This window comes from Tauraco erythrolophus, chromosome 12 (genome assembly GCF_009769465.1).
Source record: "Tauraco erythrolophus isolate bTauEry1 chromosome 12, bTauEry1.pri, whole genome shotgun sequence".
Lineage (NCBI taxonomy): Eukaryota > Metazoa > Chordata > Aves > Musophagiformes > Musophagidae > Tauraco > Tauraco erythrolophus.
Genome location: NC_141476.1, coordinates 19883996 through 19907031, shown reverse-complemented (window position 1 = coordinate 19907031; position 23036 = coordinate 19883996). Strand labels below are relative to the sequence as shown.

Genomic DNA, 23036 nt, shown 5'->3' with positions numbered 1-23036 from the left:
GCAGCTGCACCCCGGGGCTCTGCATGGGATCTGCGTCTCACCGAGGGCTCGAAGCGGGAGGACAGAACAAGAGCTCTGCCGGACAGTCCCGTGCTGCGGTCACTTTGTCCTCACAGCCACGAACCCGTTTGCTTCCCCAGGCCCTGGCAACTGCTCCGGTGCCGCTCCTGCGCTGCCCATGGCACCCATATTTGCTGCTCCTCCTCCTCGTGGGACAGCATGGCCAGCTGGGAGTGCCGCAGCTGTGCTGGCCCGAGCACCAGTAAGAGGCAAAGCACCCAAGTGCCCTTAGGTGGGGCTTGGCAGAGCCTCTCTGCTCCAGCAGACCCTCTGCAGCACACAGGACAAACGGACACAAGGGTCAGACCTCATTTGTAAAAATATTCATTCAACAACAGGCATACAACACCAGCAACACTTGTCCTTAGTTTTTATCAATTTATACAGTCAATTAACAAGTAGAAATACCAGTTTTGTCAAGACAAATCTACCTATTTTGTATGTCTTCCTGTTCTATATGTATTTGCATAAAATTCTGGTAAACTTTTACTCTGGAAATGATGCATTCCATATATTTGTAAAGGAGTCTGAAACAGGATCTCTCATGTCCACAGAATACAGGTTACTAAGTCTTACAGACACGGAGCCACCTGCTCTTTCTCAAGCCTGTTCAGCGCTGGCACCTGACAGCACAGTGAAGTAACCCTGTGATGTCTTTGTTACATGATCAAAATCTCAACTATCGTGCAAGGCAGCAAGTCACCTTTAAACCATATAGAGAAAAAAACCCCAACCTTGGTGCAAACATTGAATTGACATAATCAACATGTATATACTTAGGAAACTAACTTAAAGTCTTTTCCCATATTATTTCCTATTAGATCTTTGAAAGACTAGAATTTTCCAAGTAACATTTTTCTGCAGCTTCTTCAAAGAAGAAACATGAAACTTTTTTGACCAGTAAGTTAAGACAGATTTATTGTTTTGCCTTCACTTTCCTTCTTGCATCCTTATGCTTCTTCCGGCATTCCTGAAATTATTTAAACATAGTATTATGAGAAGTTTCTAAATTCACCTGTTTGTCTCAAACACTTTTTTTACATGCAGTCCAGTAACTGTTCCTGTACAATATAGAGATTTAGTAATTTACCTGACTGGACATCACTACATGATGGTATACTCACTTCTATACTACAAACTCTTAGTTCCCTGTTAATTATAAAGTTTCAAGCCTTTCTAAAGGTCCTGACTTAATTTTTCATGTGAATTAAGCAAATAAGCAGCTGTACTCCCTCCTCATGCTGCCCTTTCAGCTGCAGTTACCAAGTAACAGATGTTAAAATACTCACCTCAAGCAATAATCTACGTCTGTCTTCCCAACCATCTTTTTCTTCACTGAGGTCTACTGATCTACAGAATAACTTAGGACCCTCTGCACGAAACAAAGAAAAGATTAAACGTTAACACTTCTGAATATGCTGCTGTTTGCAAATCTCAGGAGCAACACAGAACAAAAGCAGGAGGCCTCTTCATATTCCTCTGTTGTCCCCACAATATGGTTGGCTCAAACTGAAATATTCTGTATTCCAGCCTTGCATACTACAAAAAATCAAAGGTAGCAGCAGTTTTCCTTAATATGCTTATGAATTTCAGTGCAACAGCATCTGTTTCACTAGAAGCTCAGCACCATTATCCCATGTCTCCCAAAAACCTTTATGCCATTTCAGTATGAGTTAAAAAAAGGATTAAGTTCTGTTTTACCTCTTAGGCGTTCATCATCTTTGGAGAAGAAGAAAAATCTAGCACTTTCTGTCCGTGGTAAAGAAGAAAACCTAGACAAACACGAAGGAATTTTAGCATCCTAAAATTTACTGTCAAATGCCATTAACACAAGTTGAAGCTGTACTGCTTCAGAGAAATAGTATACATTGAAGAACATCGCTCCACAGTAACCAAATATAGCCTTCTATAAAAAAAACATTTCTCAAGAAAACTCCATATATATCTATTTGACTTTTGGCCAAACCCACCACCCAGTTAAGTTCTCATGCTTTGAACTAGAAACTCAGCTTTTATTTTCAACTTCGAATCACGTCTGGTATTGGGACTTCTGAATATTACATTCTGGGCAGGAAGGAATGGTTTCCTAAGATGACTTCTATTGTTAAGAGATGTAGAATTAAGATGTTAGTTTCCCATGATCTGAGTGCTGCTGTTAATATTCTCATAGTATCAAACCACTACAACCAAGTAGACAACAAAACCAAATAACTTGCATTTCTTTGTCCCTTTCACTTTCTGATGCCTCTGGTTCGTCATCACCCTCAGAACTGCTGTCTTGGAAACGTGGATCTTCTTGCCATGTGACTTTTACAGGTTTTATTGTTTCAATTACGTAGGGCTCTGCAATAATATCACAATTAAGAAAAAAAACACCACAACAGCAGATTAGTCCCCTACTTGCCAGTAAAGATTTTTACTTCAGAGTGAAATATCTAAATTGGAAAAGGCAGATTAAAGGACAGAACCCTCATCCTCCCAAGTTTTCTGTCACCCTCTGGGCACGTATGAATTTAGTCTGCTTTTTCATGTCACAAGTTCACCCTCAAAATTCACAACTAGTATTATCACAGCACAGGGAAAAAGCGCCAGAGTCCTTCTGAAGCTTGTTGTTAAGAGTCCAGGGTTCCATCAAGTCACTCCGACCTATCAATCATCTTTAACGGAGTTGAGAGTAATTGTGCATATTCATAATTTTAGGTGGCAGAAGTTAGACTAAAAGCTTTCTTTCACTGTGGACTATCTCAGTAAGTGCCTTTGCAAAGAAACTCACAACGCCTTAGCATCTTCTTTCTGTTTAACCTATGTTATTTTCATGTATGTATTCCTGCCTATAGCATACCCAGCCAGTTGCCAAAAGCCCAGTTTACATGCGGTAACTTGAACATGTACCTGAGCCCTTACTACCACCCCTGGGCCAAAAGGACTGAGGTTATGAAGCTATGGCACCCTTTCCTTTCAGCATTTAAGCACAGTACTTCTCTGGATGACCAGAATAGAGAAGTCAGCCCCTGTACTACCTCTCTGGCAATATAAGAGTTACCTAGACTAGAAACGCAAACTATTTTCTTCAGGAGAGAGAACAGAAAACTCTACTTTGGAAAAAGTAAGCATTTACAAGTCTGAATTGTCCACAAAACACCCATAGTTTGTGCTAAAAAGAAAAAAAGACTATCCACATGTTCTCCCTTCGTGGTTTCCACATGACACATGACCTTAAGTCAAGTTAAACAAAAAACAGTAACAACAAAAATAATCAGAAAAATCATGCAAGCAACTGAGCTATGTGCAAGAAAGAGACTTACCTCTTTGTGTCAAGCCAGCAGCTCGCATCATGGCCCTGTTGCCACCAAAAAGGATTCTTATGCAATATAAACCAATAATTATTCGTAACAGCTCATGTAAGACACCGTGCTCAAGGATGGTTCTCCGTGCCAAGCACTTTGTGAACTCTGAACTACATCTCCGCTCCGTTATTTTCCGCCTTGTCCTAGAGATCTCTTACATTCTCTGCAACCTGAATTACTGCATTCGGAAGACACTGAATATTTTCTGAAGTCAGCAGAAATGCGGGTGTTTTCATGTTTTTATGTGTGGTTTTTGGTTTGGATTTTTTTATTTCAGTTAACTTCACAGAGTTTCTTTTATTTCCTACATTACTACTCATTAAGTGACTTGACTTCAGAGTTGTGAAGCTTGATTTTGTAACATTTGATTTTACCTTAGGTTAGGACACCCCAATCATCACGTGTCATTCCGTTTCGATTTTCTAAAGGTACAATAAAAAAAAAATAAAATACTAAAATGTTCTTGAATCTTGAGATCAACTCCAAGATTTCCTTTTGCTCATAACACTACCTTAATTAACACACAATTAAAATCTTCTTGATTTACATGAAACCTGATTTGTGACTTGTATCTCACCTTTTTCCCTGTTTATTAGAGAAATTTAGTGGAGGACAACAAGTTTTTCCATCACTGTTCAAAAAACAAATAAATAATAGTTCCTTCTCAAAACGTTTTCCCTTTCAAGATTCATGGGATGCAAGGATGAATTAACTGTGACTACATTACAACCATCTTGGCAAGTATAAGAAAATCATAACCATTTTGCATAATGACTGACTTTTGCCTCTGAAAATCCCCTAGATTCTGAATTTCTTCTATACACTATACAACTTTATAGTGCCTGACATAAGTTACTCATTAGAAATTGTACCATTACATAAGTTCCGCTGTTACCTTCTTTTATGCCTGACTCCTCCGTGTCTCCAAAGAAGGAAAATGTGAAACCACTGGACTCCTGTTCTATGCTACTCCCAACGTTAGATCCCAAATGGTCAAGTGAGGCAGGGTCCTCTGCATCGTCTTTGTCCCAGGGTATTTCTTCATTTTTTTCTGATTTGCTCTTTGAAGATCCAAACAACTCTTTTAAATCAACAGCAATATCATAGTATGTTTCTTTAGACACTTCAGGCGGTTTCTCACTCTCTTCCTTCTTCTTCCTTTTAGCTTTACTGAAATGAGATTGTTAAAGGATAGTAATACAGCACATATATTTTTAAAAGAAAAGTTCCCTAAGAGGCAACCTTGCTATTAATGTCTTCCTAAATTTATCTAAGCACATTAATGAGTAGTTCGCTTTAAAGGTTTGGGTGTTGTTGATTTTTTTGGGTGTTTTTTTGTTTTGTTTACTAATTCTTAGCAATTCCAGGTTGTGGCAAAAGGATACTGCCAGAAATAGGTTTATAGGGCAGCATGACTATCCTTTTGATTTCGACTTCTGACCCATTTCTTTTCATCTCCTGTAATTTACCCACCCTTTGAGGGTATGCAGTGGGGAAACATATGAGGTTTGACTCTAAAGGCAGGAACAAGTTTACTTTATAATTAGCCACATCATGACTTTTCACTTAACATGTGAGGCACATAAATTAAGATATTTAGGACAGATTTGTTTTCTGGCAAAAGCAATGTTAAGAGCTCACTTTTTTTTTTCCCCCTCACAAATTTGCAAATTTTAAAGTTCATGACTTGAAGCAAAGGGATAACCTGAAGGTGAGAAAGGAAGAGAGAAAACGGCATGCACAGAGCAGATGAACTAGAAAGAAAAGATGACATTACATGGTGGTTTTGTTGGTCACAATTCCTATTACATCTTAATTTTAATGATAACAAAGTGAACTAAAATAAAAAAACCCCAGAGCAGTCTGCATAGTTTCCAACTCAGTCTGCCACTATAGCCATCCTTCCATGGGAAGAAACATCACAATTATAGTTACCAAGCTGCAATATTACCTCTCTTTTTCTGTAGCACTTGGTTTCCTTTCAAAAACTGCATGGTCCTGTCTTGTGGGGTCATAGCGGAGGGCATTAATATCTCTATAAAAACAGAAAGGGGAATTAAAACCATGAGACATTCTAAACATTCAACTGAAAGCAACCCTAAACCTTTACAGCCAGATTAACATTGACTTCTTTACCAAAAAAGCTCCAAATCAATCCAAAACCTAACTGCCATTTAGAAGGTACCTGCTAGTCAGTGGCCGGGTCAGGAAACATGAACAGTAGTAGCTTTAATCAAATTGTAATATTTCATATAAAACATAGACCTCAAGTTGTGTGTGTTATGCAGCAAAAGTAAGTTTATACTTGCACCTGTTGATCTTTTGAGGAGCTATATCAATATAGTTATCTACATTGATATATCTGTATCTTTTTCTTCTAGTACCAAACATTGCATAAATTAAAATAGCCCAAAGGAGGAAGTGGGGGGCAGCTGGGGAAAGAAAGAAAGCAAAAGAAAGAAAAAAAAAAAACCAGAAACCTTCTTAAGATGACCTCTGGGGTTGCACAGACTACTTCCCCCTCTGCTTAGTCTTTAGAAATTACATGACAATTTGTACAGATGTCAGACTTAAATATGATCGTGCAGCAGTCACAGTGGTATTTAGCAGTCAGCAGTCAACTGCTGCAACTCCAACAGTGACTGTTGGTAAAAATTTACTAACTGCACACCACTGCATTACCCTTAACACTAACTTCCACCAATTCAGTCCACAGACAAGTTCTGTTAAAGGGCACAGTTAAATGTCACAATCCTTCCCACAGCAGATTTCCAAACCTATCTCATCATCCTCTAATGAAGGTTAGAGCATGCCCAACAGCAACATCTAATAAAGAAATTTCTCAAAAGCAGAAATACATATAAATGAAAAAAATAGAAATTGTCTACTGAAAAAGAAGTTTGATGCTAATCACCTGTATGCCAGGGAAAACAATAACCTTATTAAATACTACAGCAGTTAGAGTCTAACTTACTGACCTAGTGCCCAACTCAAGTGTTCCTTGTTTAGCCGACTGAAGTTTGTCTCCCCAGAGAACAGAAATACATCTTACATATAGGCAAGGACTTACTAAAATACTGATTTTCATAACCAACAATCCAATCATTCAAAATCTACTTGAAGAAATTAAAGCAGGCATCCAATAATTTTTTCCCTAAAACGATAATTACCAGTTGTATAATCTATTGGGACACACGAGTTAGGAAACTGCATTAAAGGCTGACTTCAAATGCACACAACGGAGAAGGAAAATACTTTCCTCAGTTAGCTAGGCAGACATTTTAGCTGTGAAACATTGGCAAAAATTAAGCCTTCCTAAAATTCCTTCTTTTTTGATGACGGGTGATTCATACTTGAATTTCTTAGCACTTGTGGCTCTTTTAGTTGGCTTAGGGTGTTCCAGGTTGATATGCAAGAGGCTTCCCAGTATTTGCAGATTTTTCTTTTTCTCCGCAGCAAGCTCTTCTTCCTCATCTGCCTTCAAGATGTTTGTCTCTGCTAAGAGAATAATAAATACATTATTTTTTCCTTGCAGTGACCTGAGCAAGCCTATAATATTTGATATATAACATTACTATAATACTACAAAAACTGACACATATCGACATGTCACTTCATTTCAAAGCTACTTAGAGGCTTTCTTCCTTGCACTGGAGAAAATCTTTGATTAGAAATGTCACAGGCAGCTATCTCATGTGAAAATTAGATCTGTTACTTAACCTGTTCCCTGCTTATATCACATAACTGTACAACTGCTCTGCCACTGATAGATGCTCTTCAGAAGATCACATTAAAGCCATGACAAGAGTAGCAGAACTAGGCAAAAATTTAAGTTTCAGAAACAAATTCTTAATCTTGAAACCGAGGTTAACACTTCTGGTGTTAACCAGGGGAGGGGGGAAGGAAGTATGTAAAAATTTTTGCCTTTTTCCACTTTTCTGCCTTCTGCTGCTTAAAAAACCAAAATCTTTCTTTCTAAGGCTGCCAAATCAGTCGTGGACTGCAGGACGACTACAAAACAAACAGTTTAAAAGAATGTAATGGTCAAAAAGTTTATTTTAGTAAGCCACCACTTATCCTGTGAAAAACATGGATAAACACATTCTGATATCATCCTGTAGTAAAAAAAATATATTTTGAAACGTCGCTTTATCAACCAAGAACATCTCATTCAGCTGTTACAAATACTTATATAACATATAAAACATTTAAGAAAACACAGCTACCAATATACCCTATGTGAAGCCACAACAGAGGGGTTATTTTCTTTAAAGAATCACCACAGAAGCAAAAGTAGTCCCGAAGTTGCTTCAAGCATCCAAAATTAAGGCTCCATGATAGAGCTCTATTACTACCATCAAGCAGGAAATATGAGCAGGTTTACCTTCTCCTTCACTGTCGCTTTCAAGGAATCGAGCATCCATGCGAAACCTTTCATCTGTGCCAAATCGTGACTGCAGTTTCAAGAGCTAAACAAAATGAAATATATCCTATTAAGCGCTGGAGAAGAAAATCAATATTCAGTAACTTTTTTTTAATTGGAATTATGGCAACATACTAATAACCTTTAGCTTTCAATGTCTTTTCCAGAAATTTCTTTATATTCAAAGACAACATCAGAAAAACTCCTCCCGCTCCCCAAAACACATTATTTCCTCTGTTTAAGAGAATTCTACCGCACTTTGTCACAATCATTTTCAGCAAGTATGCAATCCTACATGTTACATTCTTCTGAAGTGGCATTAATGGAGACTTAGAAAAAAAACAAGTACAGTAATGGGCTCACTCACTTTTTCACCAGCTTTGCCTTCAAACTGGGGCTTAATTTTGAATCTCTCGTCGTCTGTATCATCTTGCTCATCATCGCTGCTTTCAAACAGTCTGCCTGAAGTTTTAGGAGCAGATTCATCCTTCGTTAAAGAGAACATACAGAAAAGCGGTCATTTACTTAAGTTTGAGAAAATAAACCAGTATCAACTTGGTTCACGCCCTTTCCAGTTTATCTGAAAGTGGATTTCTACGACAACCAGCTCACTTGTTGATCCATGCACTTCAAATCTTCTCTTGTTTACACACCTTGTACAATTCTGTTTTACAGTTGTGACTATCAAGTTTTAGCAGACGCAAAATATCCATGGGTAAGTCAGGTTTTACAATATGAGAGTTAGGTATAAAAATCCAACTTTCTGATTATGTCAAAGGAGATCAATTTTAAAATATCAATGTTTAATTACACCCTTTCTGAGCAAGCCTCATTTACAGTATCATCTCTAGGACATAGTTTAAGTCAGTTGATCAATATCAGTGATTACAAAAAGTAAGCACTCCACAGCTTTGTAAAAATTTTCCGTAGAATTAGAGGTTCTTTTACAGAAAAGGAACAAAACAGGGCAGGGATTCTAAATACAGAGTAAGATAATATAATTTTAAGAAGTGCTAAATGTGAGCAAGTGAGAAAAGAAGGCTTTAATTAAATAGTGAGAATGGTCCAAATCTTACTACATTTATGAAGAAAAAAACCCAACAAAAGCAAAACAAATGGTTTAAAGCTTTAGCAGAGATGTGACTAAAAAACGTGATGATGATACAAGTTCTACTCCAGAAAAAAAGTACTTAATTGTGCTGAAAGTATGGTGGCAAAATCCTGAGGAGTCTGCTAAATAAGGTCTCGATGAGGTGAGGTGTAAAGAGGAAGTGCCACCCAACTTTGGACACTACCCTCACTTTAAAAACAAGACACTGCGTTAACACAGATTCTTTGTCCACAGAGTTGGAAAGAGCAGAGAAGAGTGTCCCACACTACTCTTCCCCTTCCTTTGACAAAAAGCAGCGAAATTTCAAAACTAATCAGGCATAAGACCTATAACTTAAACATTCTTTTTCTTTTAATCAGAGTATGTTTTATACAAATCTCAGTCTCCTTACAAATTCTCCAAGTTCTCTGGCTTTATCAGATGCATGGTTAAGTTCTTTGCAACCAAAAGAAGAATTCCTATTAATTCAAACCTTATCTATTTTTTTTTTCCCCGTGACTTCACTATGAAAAATAGTCTTCACAATAAAAGGCACAGTCATTTTGATACGGAATTACCTTACAGAATACTGGACTTTTTCCTAAGAACACTTACTTCTTCATGCGTATTTCCCAAACTCGCATCCTTCTTCAATGTCTCATCTCCTTCAGCTTCACTTTCCTCATCAGAATTGAAAATGATGTGTTTATGCTTGCCTGCTGGCTGGCTATCCTATGTAAGAGTGAAACTGTCAAGTCAAACACGCCCAATGCTTGCTACAGTCATACCTAAGTATCTAAGAGACTAAGGAGGAATCTACTGTTCCTCTTGCAACTCGAGACATTCCCGGAATTAGGTATGCATCGTTTTAAATACATTCAAAAGAAAACTGGCCATGTTATCAGAGATTCCAGAATACAATTTTAAAATATCTTAAACCACATCTATTAATTTCTCTTCTTCTTTTGCTGAATAATATTCAGATAGAAGTTGTGAGTGTAATTACCAGATTTGAAAGAGCTCCTTGAATGAGTTTCTTCTGTAATTCTCTCTCTTTCTGTCTCTCTTCTAGAGCTGCCAGCCTCCTCTGGTTATCCTGCAACTGTTTATTTTTTGTTTCAGGTTCCTTTGAAGCAGTAGCATGGAGACAAAGGTCCTTATTTTCCAGAAGGCTTGTCTTCCCAGTCTCACATTTATTAGCTTCACGTTCTGGATTTTTATTGCTTACATCCCTCTTGCATTTTTTTGAAAGCAGTTTTGGGCTTTTCAGTCGTCGTTTAACCTGTTTCTGTGGCACTGCAGCATTACTATCCATGTCACTGCTCTCACCTTCACTCCGATTAGGGCTAGGAACAGCATCTCCACGCTCTGAATTTTGGTTGTCTTGCAAAGAACTCACATCTTCGCTCTTTCCTTGTAAAGGTGGCTGGGAAACAGGCTGATCGCTCTCACCTGCAAAAGAGGCAGCACCTGACAACTCCCTATGCTGTTCACAAGGCACATTTTGCCTCTTCTTACTGCTGACTTCATGCGAATACAACGGATGGTTCTTGGACTGCCTTTTCGATGACTCCTCCCCGCAATCAGAAATACAAGCTTCAAGACCTGACCTCTCTGCAGACCTCTCTAAACCAGTGCTGTCCTTAGCTAACTCTTCTTCACAAAGGGACCCGATTCCTCTGAAAGGCTGATATTTCAGACGTGAATTACTTTGTCTCTTGGAGCTTTCTTCATCAGCATTCTCCTCCCCTGCCAAAATCGCAGCAACTACATCTTCAGGACAGATACATTTTTTTTTAGCCGTAGGGCGGGATTTAGAAAGCTTTGCTTTATTTACACTAACCTTAGGGCTTTCTTCAGCACTGCGCTGCCTAGAACTCTGCGTACTATCCGATTCTTCTCCTGGCGTCCCACTGGTTTCAGTGGCTAGTGCTTTTAAGTCATCTAATGTAAGGTCTAAGCGGTAAACGTTTCGCATCATGGACTCATACTCAGAACTGGTTTCAGACTCCCCTCTCTCAGGCTCTGAGTAAGAACTTTCACTACCACTTGTCTTTGTTGCACTGTTAACTGCTGTACTCTGTAAGGCAGCAATTTTGGATTTTTTCATCTTCCCTTTTCTTTCAACATATTCTTCTTTTAAATTGCAAGATTTCAGTGAGGGGCCACTTACAAAACCACATTTTTTGTTATTTAATGTTTCTTTATTTTCCACCCTCACCTGGTTAGAACCTTCTAAAATTGCAGTTTTCCTGCTACTTAGATCTGGAGTTTTACTTTCAGCAATAATTTCATCTGTATCTGCTGAATCATAATCATTATCACATTCCATAATCTCTTTCTCTCTACGACTTCCTTTGATAGCTTTCTTCATGACATCTGGACTGCTTAAGGACCAGTGACTATTGTATTTTAATTCAAAATCATCGCTAACAACTTCCAAGTGGTCACTTTCAGTCTCAACATTTTCGGCTTTCTGTATTTCTCTCTCCTGCTTTACCATTGCTCTGATTTCCTCTTCAGAATCAGTATCACTATCAGAAACACTCACGTTACTTTGAGCTGTAACTCCAGAAACGTTGCTTTTATCTGATAATAAACTTCTCCCTGCTATTTTACTATTAAGACTGCTTGACAGAAGCAATTTAGATTTCTCACTGGATTTGGATTTTGATCTTTGATCTAGCTGTGATGAGCTTGTGTTTTCTGAGCGTGACTGGCACCCAGAAGAGAGAACTACTGTTCCATTCAGAGTCTCGCTGTCCAGTTGCCTCAGCTTTTTAGGTGGCTTCTTAGTTACAGGGAACACTCCTTGCCGCTTCTTGTTTGTGCTGTCATCTCTCTCTTCCAAGTGCCAAGTAAGCTCTGATATAGGAACTACACGAGTCAAGTCTTGCTCCAGCTTTCTAAGGTTATGGCAATATTTTGATGGGTCATATTTCACAATGTTAGTCTGAGTTAAGGAATCAAACCAACGTGATTCTTTCAGCAAGCAGACTTCCAGTCTTTATGAACAGGCTAAATTCTGTAGGAAAGGAAAACGAAGGGTCTTTTTTAATGTTATGACCATAAGCCTTTAAGTAATCGACTTGCAGTCTAAAAAATTTATTCAAATCCCACAAACTGACTACAAGATTTACTTAGGGGATTCAGTAAATCAAGTACGACGGTAGTCAGGATTAAGACTGTTAAGCAAATGCTTTTCCCTCACGATGAAAGAAAGAAGGGAATCGTGCCAATGCCCAAACAATAGGAAAAGGATATTTTCTTTTTTTGTTGACTCCTAAGGTGAAGGATAGGCAAGACTCTGCCGAATTTACCAACAACCCATTTCTAAAACAAAAGAAAAATAATCAGTGTCAAACAAAAAGGAATGGAAGTAACTCTGCAGTAAAACACAATGCATATTCTTCGATAACAGAAACACAAAAAAAGAACTATCAGTGACGAATTATTTTTTTGCTTACTCTCTTAAGTGAGATATATTTGTACCGAGCAACTTAGCCAGCCTCCTTCTCAAAAAGAACAAACCAAAACCAACAAACCAAATTTCTACCACCTGCAAACAAAGAGCAACAAAGAACTGAATTTCTTTACTTTACAAGTACTGTTTTTAATATAATGCTTCTTGTTTATGAATTAACAGTGCTAAGATGACTATTCTTTCACCCTTTTCCCACTAAAAAATTAAAAATCCCCCCATCACCCACAAAAAACACTTTGTGCTTAGCAAGTAATTTTGAAAATTTTGTAGTAAATTCAATTTTTGTTGCCCAAATTTGCACATTCAGTGATTTTATCCTAAATCTTACTTCTGTAAGCATGTGCAGACGTTGATCTTGAATGTGCTGAAGCACAGAGATTAGTTCCCGACAACCCAGCCATCAAAACATATATGCGGTATAAAAATCAGACACACATTCTCTTTACATGCTTTTAGGGGTGACATGAAGATATTCCCAACACAAATGGGTAACAAAACATGTACTCATTTAACACGACACAGAGGACAGTACGATCAACATTATTTCCAGTCATCACAAAGAATGACAGGAGCATTCTACATGTCTACATATCTAAAGATATTTCTTTAGACTACTTTTCAGAAGTTGGACTGTCACACTTAATAAAAGTTTACATAAAGCGTAGAGATTTGACATCAATTTAGATGTAATAAGCTGGTGATCAAATATAGGCTTTGTTTGGGTTTTTTGTTTGGTTTTTTTTTTTTCTTCTTTAATTCTCTATACATCTACCCCACCATACCTTATGGTCTGGCACCTCTGTACCTGGTACTGCTTTCATGTGAAAGTCTACAACTCCAGCCTTTTTCAGTGATTCCAACAGACACATTTTGTCATTTCTCTGTGGCTTTTCTTTCTGCAGCTTTGCTTCCTCCCTCTCCATGGCAAGCCTGTACCAAAAAGTACATCATCTATGATAAAACCTCTGCCTATGTGCCAACTTACAGGTGACAGTGACCCCCTCCCACAGAACAGTAGTCATTCACTATTTAAGGAATTAAAATATCTGCTACCTTTGAGGCAGTAACGATGCAAAACATGTTGCGGTATCTAATATGCATCAATGTCCACTAACGTCAATGAAAACTAGAAAGAGTAAGAGCGTAGCAGATGAGAGTGCAGCCATAATGCTATCAGATCAACAGAAAAAGGGTAACTTCAGCAACAACATATGTTTCTAAAACGATTTTCACCTGTGCAAAAAGCTTTCTTTGGCCAACTCGATTTGCAGTGTCCCCCCTTTCCATTTTGTTTTATTTAAAAGCGACATGCCTGTAAAACAAGGAGATGAGAAGTGACTATTTTCTACATTACAGAAATACACATTAGACTGATTCCTTCTACAATAGTTTGCAGGTTTTTTAGCATGATCTTACACTGTTACCCAATTTAAGTTTGTACATGAAAAGTCTAATACTCGAATCTTAAACAAGAAGATCTACACACAAAATTAAAGTTCTGACTTCCAAAGAGTTACACAAGTCTCTATGGTTCAGTTCAAATACAAACCTGAAAATTCAGATACACACACTCTGAAGCTTCCACACTACTGTCAGATAGGCTCTTCTCAACTTCTGTACTACTGTCAGATAGGCTCTTCTCAACTTCTTCTGTACTTCAGCTTTCCTATTCCTAAAGGCAGCATTCCCTAGATAAAAGGGCATATTACCAAGCCCTCTCTTTGGGTATGGGTTTCTTCACCTGCCATTGTGCTGCTACATATTTTACAGGTGGTTTTATACCCTGCAAGTAGTTTTGTAATCCAGCTATTTTGAGATTCGTAACATTGCTTTATGTAAACTTTCCTTTTGGGTTTCCTCTCACATCAAGTCACTTCTAACATTTTATGGACCCAATGAAAACATTTGAAGCACATTTCCTTTTCATAAAAGGGTTAGAACAAACTCAGAAATCACCTATGTCAGTCACAAGAAATCTTTTCAATTTGCTTACATCTACTTACTGAAAACTCCAGCAAAGCAACTTCCATAAAATTACAGCTTAAAGAAAATGGATAAAATATGACGACAGAACGAAACAAAGTCTACCTTGACCACATCCTGATTTTCCAACATTATCAGTAATGCAACTTGGCTCAAAACCACAAATTACTTTAAAAAAAGAGTTTAAAACGTACTTACATTTTCTAAGATCTGCATCAGAAATGCTGACACTGACGTAAGCAAAAGTTTTCGTAGGGTTTCCTGATCAATGATAAACATTCAGTTAATATCTATGTAATTCCAGTGTTTCCTTTAAAACTGAAAACGAAGGTGTCTGCTGAAAATAAAGCGTCTCTGACACAAAAATTCAATTTCACACTACAAATTGAAAACCAATTCACTTTTAAAGGATGATGCCAAACTCTTACCCTGATCATCTTTCCTGGTAATAATCTCTGCATCCAAAACATGCCCAAACTTGCCAAATCTTTCTTGCAGTTCAGCCTTAGAAACCGTATGGCCAAGCCCTCCGACATACAAGCGTTTGGAAACTTGTTTCTCCTCCATGTTGAGAAGCCAAGCCGTCACACCTGTAACGCACACCCCGGTGTCATCCAAGAAGACAGCAACAGCTCACTAACGCTTACGCTGTAGGGATTACTGCCATCATAACACGAAACTACGGAACAAATCGTTCCCTCAGAAGCCCTCCACAAAGAGCCTTCAGAGAAGAGCTCTCCTTCGCTGCGCACCAGGCAACGCGCTCCGCTCCAGCGCGGGCCAGCGAGCACCGCGCTGCTGGAAGCGCCCAGGATTCTCCTTTTCAGCCGCGAAGCGTACGGCTGGGAACAGGGCGCACGCGAAGGGCTCTCGGCAATGCCGCCTTTCCAAGGATTTCCTAAGGGAAGCGGGGAAGAAGAGCCCTCACAAACCGCCGCCCCCAACAGGACACCGCCGCTCTCCCTCACCGCCTCCACACGCGATCCTCCCAGCGCAGCTCCGTTTATGTTCCCCCTCGCATCCCTTCCTGGCGCTCCCTCGCAAAGAAAGGGCTCCGGCCGCCGGTTCCGCTGGTCGTCTTATCTCCCGGCGGTTCGTGTTTCCGGCCGGTCAGCTGTGGCAGGCGCACACGGGTCGGGTCTCGTGACCGGGGGCGGAACTAACCAAGAAGAAAAGTAGGGGGAGTTTCTGTAAGTTGTAAGCCAAAAAAATAAGGGTCTAGCAAACGAAATAACAGTTTTGCCATCCATCTCAAGTAACGGCCTCGCTGCTCGCCCTTCGACTGGCTCTGTTCTTCCGCGAGAGGGGCATGAAGGCGCCGCTGGCGCCCCCTGCTCGGGCGGCAGCTGTGGGAGCGCCCGGGCCCTCCGCGGGCGGGTCGGGCGCGCAGTTCGAAGGCGCGGGACGCGCGCGGCGCTCGCGCTGGGCTGTCCTCTCCTTGGGGGGAGCCTCTTTCCTCTCCTCAGCGCCATCTTCCCAGTGCCCGGGGCTGCCCGCGCCGCTGCGCTGGGGCTCTGCGGGCGGGCAGGCTGCCTCGGGCGCGCGTGGGGAACCCGTGAGCCTCGCCCCCCGTCGCGGGGCGGGTGGGAACAGTCATCGGCTGTTTGGGCCGTGCTTTCCAGCCGCTGCCTGGTGGGACTGGAAGGCCAGAAGCGAAGCACAACCCCACTAGTTTCTCACAGATTCCCTCTCGAATGCCCTTCCCGGCTCTTGTGGTGGCAGCAAATGCTTAGGGGTGTGTACGGGCAGGTATGTAGAAATGTGAAATATTTACCGTTAATGCTCAAATATATATGTGTGTGTGTGTATGCTTACTGCGAGGAGAAATGATTGCTTGTCGTTGAAGTCATCTTTTATTAAAAGTATGTGCAGGGTTTTTTTTTTTGTGTGTGGGTGTTTGTTTTTTTTTTCCCTGGAGGTAATGCTTTTTTGAAGTCATAACCAGTCTTTGAGTCCTCTGCAGTCTGCTAAAATCCCTGGAGTTAAATAGCTGTAAGCAGTACCTGTGCTCAGTACCGCTTTCAAAGAGGAGTTAGTTAAAAACCTGGGGTGAACTTCTGGCTGTTAAAATGCCTTACTTTTTCCCAACGTACTTTTTCTTATGGCCAGCGCTTTCTTCAATGTACCTAGTTAAAAACAGACAAACAAACAAACTTGCACTAAAAGTGGGAGAACTTGTCCCCACTGCTCCTGTTTGTTGTTATACATTGTACAAGATTGCTTTGAAGTTTCAGAGGAAGTCATGACTAGGCATAATCTCAGTGGTTCTTTAATTGCATAGATTTTCTTTATTCACTAAATTAGTTTATAAAGCAAAAGCTGTTTTGAACGTCATTTCTTATGTGTGTTATTCAGGTGCTGTTTCTTGTGAAATAATCCAGCAAAATCCTATTTTCCCCTCATCTGTTTTTACTGAACCATGGTAGTGTGAATCTTGTAAATACAACAGGGGTTGTTTAAAAGCACAGATAAAACTAAATATTATTTCTTTCTGGTTGAAAATATTAACATGTAGGTATTGAGCTGCATAATATTCTCCACAATCATTTGAATGCGTCTCGCCTGGGCTGAATATCAGATTTTTTTTTTTTCTTAAAATTGTTGTTCATGTATTTTGAATTATTTGTGAAACATGGTTGGGTTTTTTATGTCTCTTTACTGCTGTTTACTTGAAGGGCAGGTTACGCTAATGTGTTAGTAGGAACAGTTGTGCTTCATTTAATCAGGTGGCTCGTTAGCTGAATTGGTCAAACCTGGATTTGGTTTCTATATCTGATTAGGATTGCTTTTTATCTGCAGAACAGCTTGTTTTCTTACAGCAAATTTAAAACAGCTGGATATGCTCCTGGATAAAATAATTAGTTAAAAAGATTCTTAAGGAAAGATTTTTAGCTACATTAGATTCCTAATTTGACTTCTGTATTCAGAGGCTATGCAGTAATCTGTGTCTTAATCTGTGGACTCAATGAATTAAGTCTTTGAGGAACTAATGCATCAAAACCAAGTTTTTTTTTTTTAAAAGTTATCTATTTTGGAGAAAACTTTCCCCTTTTTTTTAATATAAAGTCAGAAGTTTGTTCTTTGTCACTTTCTTGGTGATATCTAGTAGCTTCCTGTGTCCACTGGAAGTAGAATCTTTCCTGTTAATGATGCTTTTAGCAGAGTGAGGTATCATGTTTCTTAGGAAGCTTTGTTATGTTCAGAATTATGGAAAAAGCGGCTTTTCTGCTCTTGCAATGTCTACTTGCAGGGCAGCGTCTTTCCAAGTGGACTTTCTACGGTTTGAGTAGGAGGTACGTTGATGGCAGAGTACTGTAGTACGAAAAGCAGAGCTTTACTTCAAGCCTAATTTTGTTTTCAAGTCGGCGACAGAATTCCTGTCAAATGTGGCTGCTGAGGATCAAAGTTTGTATATTAGTTTAATCTTCCATAGCAAACAGTAGTGTTTGACACTGGAGAATTCTTTATGGAGCTATAAAATATTATACTTGGCCAAGCTACCTGGGATATTTAAAAATTGTATGTACCAATTCTTCAGTTTTCACGAGTCATGAAATATAATAGAATTGTCTCACTTCAAGTAGAAGGATAGGGGAAACGGCTGCCTAATGTTATATTTTCATTTCTTAAATTCATTCCTTGGATAAAAACAATTTATTTTGAAAATGGATATTTTTTTTCTTTGCCTAAGAAATATACGTATTTTGTTTTATCTAGTATCATTGGTTCTGAGAAATGGACAACAGCATTTGTCAAGTTTATGAAGAGGAGATCCGGTCACTGGAAGAAGAAATTAAATTATTGACTGAAAAGTATGAAGATGGGCAACAAGAATCTACCTTTTTTTCTGACCAGGAAATATTAATGTCAATGTATGTCTTTGTTCACATGTTGAGTTAATAGTGTTTCATTGTCAAAATTGTTTAAGATAAACTTTTGCATCTATGTTAGTACTTTCTTATGTTATTTTTACATTGCTGATCTTGTTTAAGACATGGCCTGTATATAGTAGTAAGAGATTACAAATAAGCAATAGTTGATCTCTTTTCACTGCTTTCTGTTGGTAGTTTGTCGGGTTTTTTTAGGAGTTGGTTAGTTTGTTTGTTTTTTAAAAGGCAATCGTAGTGGTCAGGGCACAGTGTCAGGTATGTTCCTGTGCAGGCCCTGCAAAGTTGTGGCCATGTTTTCCATTACACACTGTGAAGCAGCTCAGTGCACATTTACTTGAAAAAAAAAAAAAAAAAGATGAGGATTGGGGACACTGTATGTGTAAATTGTTATATGCTAAGGAAGTGTCATATTAGGGCTTTTTCTTTCCATTATTTAACTTATATTGTATAGTAAATGTACACTCCGTAGATGAAATAAGTAATTTAGATGAGTAAAGGCATAACAGCTCATTTCTGTTGTATGTTCCTCGAAATGAATACTTGCATCTCAAGACTTAAAATAAAGGCTGTGTCTACACTGTGGCAGTGAACATAAACTATTTATGTAAGTTAGAATAGTTTACTGTTCCTAGTAATATGATCCAATTGAAATTTGATTCATTGAAAACTGGTGTTGGTCTGAAAATCGTCAGATCACATTACAAATGGCTTTTAATTATATTGCTGTAACGATGTGACAAAATACGTTCTTATGTCTGGATCTTTTGCCCTTTTGATTTTTTTTTTCCCTTTTTCAATTTTAGAAAATCATTCCAAAGAGAATTTCAAGGAGGATCTAAGGGACATGAATCTCCATCAGACCTGAAAGCTCAACTTGAAAGTCTAGAAACAGATCTGTCATTTTTAATGAAATTTACTGGTATTCAGTTCACAAGTCATTCCAAGAAAACAGTGGAAAAAAGTAAGCATTTTTGTGCTCTTTACTGCTGCTGTACTGAGCATACTGTTTCAGTTCATTACGTTAAGAAATGCATGTTGTAATTCTACTTTCAACGTTAGTGGAAGAACATTTTGAAATAAAGCAGAATTTTCTTTATTGACAAAATAGTTTCTGAGTAACTATAGTATTTTGCGTAGTGGGAAAGTGAACGACTACTGTGAAGTTAGCTTTTTTGGTTTATTTAACATAATTAACTTTATTTATATGATGTATGATATCAGTTGGTACTTCAAATGTGACTAATGGAAGAAATGCAATAATTGTTGAATAGAATTATAATCAAGTATTTTATTAACTTTATTTTATAACAGCTAGAAACAGAACACTGCAGAAGCACAGGTTATTAGGGAGTTGCCACTCCCTGTCTTTTCAATTGGAATTCCAGCTTCTTGAAATGCAGGTAAGGATCAATGTATGTTTAAAAGAAAAAAAAACATAAAAACCAACAAGCAAACAAACAAAACTTAAAATGGACAAATGCTAATACTTCCTTTTCCAGCTAAAACCTCCAACTGGTATTTTGTCATTTTGATTGCCTGGGTTGTCTTAATCCAAGTCTCAGTGGATCATTTTCACTCTGTAACAGCCAGACCCAACTTCGAATTCCATGTGCATCCAGGCAAAATAGTTCTAAAGGTCAGGTTCTGCATTCAGTCACAAAATTCTTACCATGTTCTCCTATAGTCAGATATCTTGTTCTGGAGACTTGGAAATTCTGAACCTTACCTCTGTGGAGGAAACTGAGGAAAAGCTAAAATACTACAAACTTGAACAATTTTTTTTTTTTCACTGTGGTTATATTTCTATTTGCTTGGCTAGTGTGACTAGCTGTTGCATCAGAAGTTAAACTAATGATTACAGATTTTTTTGCAAGGATGCTCTTTCATAAGAATCTATTCTTAGCACAGCATTCAAAATAAGCAGTGGAAAACAACTGCTACCCCAATTTTTAATAATGTACCCCAATTTGGCTTAGTATTTTTGACATGAGGAAATTTCCTTCTCAAGAAAACTTGATTTTCAACTCAGCTTTAAAGGTATTTTTAGATTGAATGTGATTGGACCTGATAGTATTAAACACTTCTTTGCTATGGAAAGATGTCCTTCGTCATCTTAAGAAAAGCCAAATTATGAATTTAGGAAATGAGTATTTAGGTAGTCACGTGTGGCTATCATGATATGAAACTACTGCAGGAGTTCAGTTGAATGAGGTTATTCTGCAACCTCTTGAGTCCATGCAGGACTTGTGGTCCTAGTGATACCATTTGAGCATTTGCTTGTATAAAACTGCGTTTAGCTTTGAGCACGGAAATACCCTGCGTCAGTCATGTGACTTGGCTAGGTGAATGTTTATTTTTCACCTGTCTGCTTCTGCAGAGTGATGACATCTTTTCGTGTCAGTGGAGCTCAGATGAGTAACTGGATGTGGTGTGTTCAAAGCAGCATTGGTGGTGCTTGAATCTGTGACACCGCTAGATGACAGCACTTGTCTGCGCAGTGCCTGAAACTTGTATTACTTCAGTGCTGGCAAAATACGGTATTTAGAGGGATCGATAGAATACCAATTGTGTATATTTAAAACACTTCAGTTGAAAAAATATAATTTTGAGTTAATTTTTTTGCATGAATTAAGTTTTTTAAAATAAAAGCCCATGGCATTTGTAACTTACAATTTAATATGCCATGCAGATGATGTATCAGTTTACCGTAAGATGATAAACTTTGAATTGCCAATTTGTATGGTGTGGGTTGTCGTCATGGTGTGGAAAATGGTAAATTAGTTAAATGAGTTAACCACTGAGGAGTACAGTTTTTAATTGTGCCATAATATACGGGTTTTCTTTTCTATTTTTGGTGTTAAAAACCCAAGTCAAGAAGTACGCTTACTATTTCAAACACAGGCTGATTTCTGTTCCTTTACTCATTTTTTGTGATTGTAGATGAACTTGAATGCTATTAGAGGTTTTGCATTTACTTAAATATTAATGTTTTAGCTGCTGTACAAACCATAATGTAATGGTTTGGTTATAGTTGTAAAATGCACCCATTTTGTACAGTTATGTATGTTTGTTTTGTTAGAACTGCTTAAATCAAATGGATTTTGGGACAATTTAGTAGTTCAAAAGTTCAAGCTTAAGAATTGTATTTTTAAGAATTGCACTTTTGTAATTTACATGATTAAAAAAAAAAATTATCTCATCCATTTCTTCATAGAATCATAGAATGGTTTGGGTTGGAAGGGACCTCAAAGATCATCTAGTTCCAACCCCCCTGCCATGGGCAGGGACACCCTCCACTACACCAGGTTGCCCAAAGCCTCATGCAACCTGGCCTTGAACACTGCCAGGGATGGGGCAGCCACAGCTTCTCTGGGCAACCTGTTCCCGTGCCTCACCACCCACAGAGTGAAAAATTTCTTCCTTAGATCTAATTTAAATCTGCCCTCTTTCGGTTTAAAGCCATTATAATGAAACCACATATTACTAGATTGTTAAATTGATTGTTGGATTGAGAGAGACATTTTACAAGGGCTGGTAGTGATAGGACAAGGGGCAATGGCTTTAAACTGAAAGAGGGCAGATTTCAGTTAGGTATAAGAAATTTTTTACAATGAGGGTGGTGAGGCACTGGAACAGGTTGCCTAGAGAAGCTGTGGCTGTCCCATCCCTGGAAGTGTTCAAGGCCAGGTTGGATGAAGCTTTGAGCAGCGTGATCTAGTGGAAGGTGGCTCTGCCTGTGGCAAGGGGCTTGGAACTAGATGATCTTTAAGGTCCCTCCCAACCCAAACCATTCTATGATTGTTAACAGTTCCATTCAGACGTTTCATCCCGTTCTAGTTGGCTGTTTCCGTGGTGTAAATGTGGTGGCATGTTATCTTGGTTTTGCCACGGACTTTGTATGCTGTGCAGATCATCCTGCGGTGAAGTCAGTAGGTCCTCTGGGATGCAAGAGTCTGCCTCCATAGCTCTCAGGAATGTTGTGACTTCAGGCCAGACTAAGACTTGGAAACTTAGCTTTAACTTTTTTATGCCTCCAGCTTGCATAAAAAAACGGAGAAGCCTATTTTCTAAGATATGGCGTTAGCGATTGTATTCAAAATGACCTGTACTGAGATCAAGTGGGCAAGATGGTGTAAAGTTGTAACTGATGTCACACATCTTGAGAAATAAAAGACGCCAGCTGTTTTGGGGAGATGCTTAATGAGTAACAAATATATTCGTATGCAGCAGAAGATAGAGTGTGATTTTTTTTTTTAATTTTTTTTTCCACACTGTTAACTCTAGCTGCTGAATCTAGTAGTTAAGTTACAATACAGTTAACTCTGCTCCATAGTACCTTAAATCAAACCTTTTAATACACAGTAACAAATTGTTCTTGTGATCATCTCTAATTTGATCTTAAACAAAATGAGGTGTCATTCACGTTAAAAACTGTGTTCCAGGATACAGCCGTACAAAGAAGGGGAGGCAGACCTGAGCTCGCTCTGACGAGCTTTGCATGGTTGAGACCATGTCTATGTTACTTCAGTATTGGTGACTCACTGGCAGACATATTCTGCATCTGGGCTGGTTCTTTAGTTTCGGCACAGGGTCAGACTAGTGTGGAGTTTATAGTCCCAGGCTGGCCAGTGTTTTGCCAGCTTTGAGTGCAAGTGAAGAAGCTCCGTCTGTTCACCGTTGTCCGTAGGTGGATGCTTTCAAAGGTCAAAATGTGAACAAAGAAAACAAGTTAATGCAAAAGCATTGTTTGATATATTTA

At 38.7% G+C, this 23036-nt stretch overlaps 2 protein-coding genes across 4 annotated transcripts in view; one reads left to right on the top strand and one right to left on the bottom strand.

The window, feature by feature from the left end:
* Nucleotides 1-366: 366 nt before the first annotated feature.
* Nucleotides 367-15434, bottom strand: NOL8 (nucleolar protein 8). 3 transcript variants are annotated; one of them, XM_086618894.1, is made up of 17 exons: nt 15356-15434; nt 14816-14977; nt 14586-14648; nt 13638-13716; nt 13187-13334; nt 12185-12253; nt 9927-11867; nt 9536-9652; nt 8198-8317; nt 7792-7876; nt 6761-6905; nt 5359-5442; nt 4303-4577; nt 2277-2403; nt 1762-1832; nt 1350-1432; nt 367-1030 (listed from the first exon to the last, which is right to left on the bottom strand). In XM_086618894.1, the coding sequence occupies exons 2-17, from the start codon at nt 14952-14954 to the stop codon at nt 977-979; spliced, it is 3600 nt and encodes a 1199-aa protein (XP_086475020.1). In that variant the 5' UTR covers nt 14955-14977; nt 15356-15434; the 3' UTR covers nt 367-976. The 3 variants fall into 3 exon arrangements, 2 of the variants coding, with proteins under 2 accessions (XP_086475020.1, XP_086475021.1); XM_086618895.1 differs by lacking the exons at nt 367-1030; nt 1350-1432; nt 1762-1832 and adding an exon at nt 3782-3829 and having other exon boundaries at nt 2364-2403; XR_015222474.1 differs by lacking the exons at nt 367-1030; nt 1350-1432; nt 1762-1832; nt 2277-2403; nt 4303-4577 and having other exon boundaries at nt 5412-5442; nt 6578-6905.
* Nucleotides 15435-15948: 514 nt separating this feature from the next.
* CENPP (centromere protein P) overlaps nt 15949-23036 on the top strand; it is a 145363-nt gene continuing 138275 nt past the window's right edge. Inside the window, exons 1-4 of the mRNA XM_086619159.1 lie at nt 15949-16136; nt 18105-18259; nt 19081-19238; nt 19589-19677. Of these exons, the coding sequence (XP_086475285.1) occupies nt 18123-18259; nt 19081-19238; nt 19589-19677 (384 nt within the window). The 5' untranslated portion in view covers nt 15949-16136; nt 18105-18122. The remainder of the gene's footprint in view (nt 16137-18104; nt 18260-19080; nt 19239-19588; nt 19678-23036) is intronic.

Bases quoted from the DNA above. Each gene is read 5' to 3' on its own strand.
- NOL8 (XM_086618894.1), bottom strand. From the start codon at position 14,954: ATGGAGGAGAAACAAGTTTCCAAACGCTTGTATGTCGGAGGGCTTGGC. The intron at 14,649-14,815 runs GTAAGAGTTTGG...ATCATTGATCAG, and splicing joins TACCAGGAAAGATGATCAGG to GAAACCCTACGAAAACTTTT. The intron at 6,906-7,791 runs GTAAACCTGCTC...TTATTCTCTTAG, and splicing joins AAGCGACAGTGAAGGAGAAG to CAGAGACAAACATCTTGAAG.